Genomic DNA, 6933 nt, shown 5'->3' with positions numbered 1-6933 from the left:
TATTAACAGTTAATAACACCTGTATGATCACATGATTTCAACCTTAACTGTCTATGATCACATGATTTCACCCTAAACTGTCTATGTACTGTGACAGTTTGTCTTTATCCCTTTTATGGTTTGTTTTTATAATTCTTTTTTAATGGTCAAGGGGTGCCAGCCCGGTCTCTCTCCTGACGTTGAAGATAGTTTTAGTCTAGTACAGGTGTATATTGTTTGTGTTTTATATGTAGGATAAAGAACATAACCACACAAGCGTGCACATATAGAAATGTACACCCTAAACGAACCAAAGAATAAACCCAACAAAACACCACACAATTCAAAAATCCATTCAAATGTTCATGTATTTAAACAGAAACATTTAAGCAAAACACTCAAAAAAAGTCTTACAGAATAATTGTAATGTCCAATAATACCAAAAGAAAAATCCACAACAATCCAACGAAAAACTCCACCTCTGGTTTTCCTATAACTCAGTTTGTTTGTGGAATAGAACAGAACATAACTTTTTTGGGCTCAAGGTATCCTGTTAGTCCTAGTCCAACCGTACATACAACCAAAAATAACATTTCATGAAAAGCAAAAAGGGGCACTTACAGACTTTTAGTCTAATCAGTCAGTCAATTAGTCCAGTCCGGGGTTTAGCGGGGTCTCAGTGAACGGCTGAGAGTATCCAAAGTTTTTCAGTGATTGTTCAGAGGTTAAACGGAGCCGTCAGTACCGATTTAGACAAAGAGTTAAGGGATTAAAACAACCTTTACTTCTTTATTTATATTGCTGCGCACTGAGCTGTAGCTCTGCCGACTCTGCGTACTGCTTTCCCGACTTCCTACTCTGTCCACTCAGTCCACAGAAGTCCTCTCTCTCCCCTCCTTACTCTGTCCACTCAGTCCCCAGAAGTCCTCTCTCTCCCCTCCTTACTCTGTCCCCTCAGTCCCCAGAAGTCCTCTCTCTCCCCTCCTTACTCTGTCCACTCAGTCCCCAGAAGTCCTCTCTCTCCCCTCCTTACTCTGTCCACTCAGTCCCCAGAAGTCCTCTCTCTCCCCTCCGTACTCTTACTCTGTCCACTCAGTCCCCAGAAGTCCTCTCTCTCCTTGCTGTCGCGCACCGGAATATAATCAAACAATCACTGTTTAAGGGGGGGCTCCGCCACACTAGTGAACAGCTGTTGCAACTGGTGATTTCAAGTTGTCACAGTAAATGATTTCACTCTAAACTGTCTATGAACACATGAATAACTCACGTTGGTTGTCACATCTTAGGGTAACCACTTCCTCACTATGGCACATTTCCCTGGAAACAGATCAAATAATTAAATTAAATATTAAGATAAATGTTGTTAACTTTTTTTAACTTTTAGGTGACCAACGGTCAACGTCATTCATAGGATGGGTCTGAGTATCTGGGTGTGGCCTGGGTCTGGTCTGGGTCGGGGTGTCTGGGTTTGGGCCTTGTCTGGTCTGGGTCTGATCTGGATGTCTGGGTTTGGGTCTGGGTCTTGGTCCGGGTCTAGGTGTCTGCGTCTGGGTGTCTGGGTCTGGATGTCTGGTTCTGGGTCTGGGTCTGGGTCTGTTCTGGTCTTGGTCTGATTGTCTGGTTGTCTGGTTGTCTGGGTGTCTGGGTGTCTGGGTCTGGGTCTGTTCTGGGTCTGTTCTGGTCTGGGTGTTTGGCTATCTGGTCTGGTCTAGGTGTCTTGAAGTCTGGTCCGGGTCTTGGTATGGGTGTCCCAGTGTCTAGGTGTCTGTTTCTGGTCTGGTTCTGGTCTGGGTCCAGTACCTGACGCTGGTCTGCAGCACTCCGTTGGTGAAGGTGAACGATGTAAACGGTGAATCTTGTGGCCGAGCCGGCAGCAGAGTCGTTTCCCCAGACCTGCAGAGAGAAACACTTTAAAAAAGGGGCTTTTCTCGCCTAAATTTTTACCCCAAAAACAGTGATGCAGTTCCCACATACTTTGTCCCTCTTGGATGACCCTGAGGTCATTGGGAAGTTAACACTCTCAATTTTTTGTTTGTAGTGGAAGTGTGACACTAGGCTTTGCTGACACAGAGCTAAACAGGTTAGAACTGAGAATTTCTATTTCTGTCCAAGTAAATCATCTGTAAAATGCTTAAAAAACACTACGGTAAGCATATTACATGGGCTATATACAAAAGTAGTACCACCGCCACATGTCTCAACTAAAAACAGAAAAAATCCTGAAAAGATTGACTCATAAAATGGATTTTATATGAATCTATTTCTCATTTCCTTTCAGCAACTTCTCAAATAAAAAAACAAATCCACATCCCTCACACACATACCTGAAATAATTACATACATACATTTATAGAAATAAATAATTATAAATGGATGAAATGGTAAAATGCAATAACTAAGGCCTTATTTTTGCTTTGACACAGGGAGCCATCACAGGGTTAAAACTTTCTGGTCAAGTTAGGTATCAATCAACTCGTCTTCTTATTGGCTACACAGGGAGGCCGGTTTCATAACATCTTGTTTTAACTGGAAGGAATAGCTGTCAATCTTTCCCAGGTTCCTCCTCTGTAAACCCTGCAACTTGATTTGCTTCCATAAGGGACAACTCAGGTTACAGTAGACGGATTGGCTGAAAGAAGCTGTCAATCAATTACTTAGGCTTCAGGCTATTCGGCTGTGTAAAAAGATCCAATGTGGCAGCTTAAGGGCAGACGGCAGGAGCGATCAAAATCTCGGCCAGAATCTACAAGATTGTGAGGGGACCAGCTCGTTTTGGATTAAAAGGATTGGATGTACTTATTCTTTAAACTGTTGGCGATGTAGGAAAAATCTGTATCCCCGCTGTGAATAAAGACACGAGGAAACAGATAGGATACACGCTCGACGTTAGACAGAAACGGTGCAGAATGTTTCTATAAGTTACCTTATGCTTTGTGTGGGGGCTTATTGGAATCATGAGATTTTAAGCTTTCTAAAGATGTTCAGTGTTTATGAAGATTTAATGCTTGCAATTTATGACTGAAGAAAACGTTGTCTCCTTAAACGAAGAAAATGGCCCGTCAGCGGGACCTTGTTGGCAAAGACCTGGGTTACCTGTAGCCCAGGTGTGTCCCTAAATGAATAAAGGTTACCTGTAGCTCAGGTACTCCCTAAATGGATGAAAGATTACCTGTAGCCCAGGTGTGTCCCTAAATGAATTAAAGGTTACCTGTAGCCCAGGTAGTCCCTAAATGAATTAAAGGTTACCTGTAGCCCAGGTAGTCCCTAAATGAATTAAAGGTTACCTGTAGCCAAGGTAGTCCCTAAATGAATTAAAGGTTACCTGTAGCCCAGGTACTCCCTAAATGAATTAAAGGTTACCTGTAGCCCAGGTGTGTCCCTAAATGAATTAAAGGTTACCTGTAGCCCAGGTGTGTCCCTAAATGAATTAAAGGTTACCTGTAGCCCAGGTACTCCGTAAATGAATTAATGGTTACCTGTACCCCAGGTACTGACAGGTGAAGTCAGACAGGTGAGACGTCCAGGTGTCAGAACACACGGTCAACAGAGAGGAAACTAGTTTATACTGTAGAGCACTGGAACTGTTGCTGGGCAACACAACTGAAATAGAAAATACAGACACACACATACACACACAGAGACACCCCCTGATTATTTCATGCTGGTGGTTCTTAACAGGGTCCCGGTTAGATAAAGTTGACTCACCACAGTCGGCTTCATCAGAGGCGTCAGGACAGTCAACATGGCCGTCACACTGACCATTACCATGGATACAACTTCCTGTCTGACACTGGAACTCATCGGCAGCACACGCAGCTGTTCACAACAATCAGCAATCAGTAATCACCAGCAATCTGTAATCAATAGTCATCATTAATCTGCAATCATCAGACCCTGAACTGACCCGGGGACCCCAGGTTGACCCCCGAGGTGAAGTTGGCTCTGAATCCTCGGCCGTGCCCCGAGCTGTCAGTCAACAGCCACACTGTCATCTGATTGGTTGTTGAAAACAAGTCGTGGGGGGGGCCATCGCTGCCAGAGAGAACAGCTGAGAGACAAGAGGAATGTTGAGGTCATCAGTGATGAGGTCATTTGACCATGTCTAGTTACACGCTGTTGAAAAGGATTGTGGGTAACCTGTTGAATGCTACTTTCTCTGGTGAAAAGGATTCTGGGTAACCTGCTCACCCAGTAGTGTGGAGTGTGGCCCAGCCCCGTCCCGGACCTCCACCACGTCATAGGTCGCTTCAATATCAAAGTCCAGGAAGTGGAGCTGCAGGCTCCGCCCCTCGCCGGCGTGCAACATCCACAGGCCTGCAGCAGAGGATCATGGGTAATAACAGGAGGGGACATTTACTGTACAGTTACTGTATGAAAGGTCAGAACGAGAAGGACGAGACCTGTTGCCGTGAGCTTACCTGACTCATTTCCGTTTCCTGTGCTTGTGTGTTGGTAGCGTGTTGCTAGCCTGTTGCTGCTCACTAAATACTCGTTCAATGTGTTATATTTTTCATTACAGCGGCAAACTGTCCGATAAACATTTATTCTTATAGTAGTTTTGCCTAAGCACTCACAGTTATTTACATGTTGAGTGACTATCGTTAAATAACAGTTTTCAAACTCTTGGTAGCTAACGCTACCGTACTTTAGCTTCGCTGTTAGCGACTTTAGCTTAGCTGTTAGCCATATCTGGTTAAGTGACTGGAACTTGAGAAAAGGGTTGTGCATTAAACTACATTTGCTTCACTTAGAGCTCGCATCAACGGAGCATAGGCATGAGCATTTGTTTTACGTCTTTCAGTGACTTACGTTAAATAACAGTTGTTTTGAACGCTTGGTAGCTAACGCTAACGCTACCGTACTTTAGCTTAGCCGCTAGCAACTTTAGCTTAGCAGTTAGCCATGTCGTCTCTCTCTCCTACTTTCTCTTGCTCGGTGTGTGAGATGTTTAGTTACTCCTCTGCCTTCTTTAGCGGTAATGGTATGTGTAACAAGAAGTTTTTTTATAGACATGGAGGCAAGGCGAAGTGAGTTAGAAGTCTGGATCTGCACCTTAATAGATCAGTCGTTAGTTACTATTGCTAACCCCCCCTCCCGGTAGTCGGTGCGGGCCGGCCTGAGTTAGCCTCTGGTAGCCGTCCCCCGGCATCTCCTGGGCAGCCAGGTCATAGCGCCTGGGTGACGGTGAGAGGACGAGGAAGAGACAGTCATAAGCTTTCAAAGACCTCGGACCGCCACCAGCCTGTTAGCGTTTCTAACAGATTTTCCCCACTCAGTAAAACTCCCGCTGAGAAACCAACTCTGATTATCGGCAGCTCCCTTTTGAGAAACGTGAAGTTAGCGAAGCCGGCAGCCATAGTTAAGTGCATCCCGGGGGCTAGAGCGGGCGACGTTGAGTCTTATCTGAAACTGCTGGCTAAGGATGAACGTAAATACAGCAAGATTGTTATCCACGTTGGCGTTAATGACTCCCGGTTACGGCAATCGGAGGTCACTAAGATTAATGTTGAATCGGTGTGTACATACGCAAAGTCAATGTGGGACACCGTAGTTTTCTCTGGACCCCTGCCAAATCTCACCAGCGATGACATGTATAGCCGCATGTCGTCATTTCGCCGCTGGCTATCGAGGTGGTGTCCAGATAACGATGTGGGCTTTGTGGATCACTGCCAGTCTTTCCGGGGAAGACATGGTCTGATTCAGAGAGACGGCATTCATCCCACTTGGGATGAAGCAGCTCTCATTTCTAGAAATCTGGACAAGTTTATTAGTGGACCTGATCCTTGACAATCCAGAGTAAGTAGTAAAAACCCCATATTGACGGTGCCTGCCCCCCAACCATTAAAATTATTTAAATCAAAGGTAAACAGAAGAGGAGCTGTGGATAAAAACCTTGTAACAATTAAAATCAGAAGTGCAATAGTGCGAAAGAATAGGAGAATTAAATGTGGACTCTTAAACATAAGATCTTTCTCTTCTAAAATGGTACTAGTAAATGAACTAATATCAGATTCTAATATTGATCTATTCTGTCTTACTGAAACCTGGCTGGGTGATGGAGAATATGTTAGTCTAAATGAATCCACCCCCCCAGTCATATTAATACTCACATTCCTCGAGGCAGAGGCCGAGGAGGTGGAGCTGCAGCCATCTTGGATTCTAGTCTACTAATCAGCTCTAAAAGTAAACTGAACTATAACTCATTAGAAAGTCTTGTTCTTAGTCTTTCACCCAAGTTGGAAATCACTGAACCAGTTCTATTTGTTATAGTGTACCGAGACCCTGGTCCAGACTCTGAACCAGTTCTATTTGTTATAGTGTACCGAGCATCTGGTCCAGACTCTGAACCAGTTCTATTTGTTATAGTGGACCGAGACCCTGGTCCAGACTCTTATTGTAGGTGATTTTAATATTCATGTGGACGATGAGGATGATAGCCTTAGTACTGCGTTTATCTCTCTTTTAGATTCTATTGGCTTCTCTCTAAGTGTTCATAACCCTACTCACCATTTTAACATTTAAACATTGAAATTAAACATTTAATAGTGTTCCCACAGGATCCCTTTTTATCTGACCACTGTTTGATAACTTTTGAGTTTATACTGCTGAACTACACGCCATTAGGAAAAACCTTCTATACAAGATGTCTATCTGATAGTGCTGTAGCTAAATTTAAGGATGCGATTCCGTTAGCATTTAATTCATTACCAAATCACAAAGTAACGGAGGACTCCTATGCTATTAGTCCCTCCCAAATCCATCATTTTGTTGATAGTGCAGCAGGCTCGCTACGAATGACTCTCGACTCTGTTGCCCCTCTAAAAAAGAAGATAATAAAACAAAGACGGTTAGCTCCATGGTATAACACTGAATCTTGCAAATTAAAGCAAATATCGCGGAAACTTGAGAAGATTTGGCGTTCCACCAAATTGGAAAATTCTCGTTTAATCTGGC

The 6933-nt window shown here is 43.9% G+C and overlaps 1 protein-coding gene across 1 annotated transcript in view; it reads right to left on the bottom strand.

Moving 5' to 3' along the window:
* Positions 1–1384: 1384 nt before the first annotated feature.
* LOC117956052 (enteropeptidase-like) overlaps positions 1385–6933 on the bottom strand; it is a 15185-nt gene continuing 9636 nt past the window's right edge. Inside the window, exons 15-20 of the mRNA XM_034890895.1 lie at positions 4168–4293; positions 3884–4027; positions 3685–3795; positions 3456–3579; positions 1780–1872; positions 1385–1661 (exon numbers count right to left, since the gene is read on the bottom strand). Coding sequence (XP_034746786.1) covers positions 1385–1661; positions 1780–1872; positions 3456–3579; positions 3685–3795; positions 3884–4027; positions 4168–4293 — 875 coding nt within the window. The remainder of the gene's footprint in view (positions 1662–1779; positions 1873–3455; positions 3580–3684; positions 3796–3883; positions 4028–4167; positions 4294–6933) is intronic.

The sequence above is a fragment of the Etheostoma cragini genome, chromosome 13 (genome assembly GCF_013103735.1).
Source record: "Etheostoma cragini isolate CJK2018 chromosome 13, CSU_Ecrag_1.0, whole genome shotgun sequence".
Taxonomy (NCBI): Eukaryota; Metazoa; Chordata; class Actinopteri; order Perciformes; family Percidae; genus Etheostoma; species Etheostoma cragini.
This window is presented reverse-complemented; position numbering and strand designations above follow the sequence as displayed.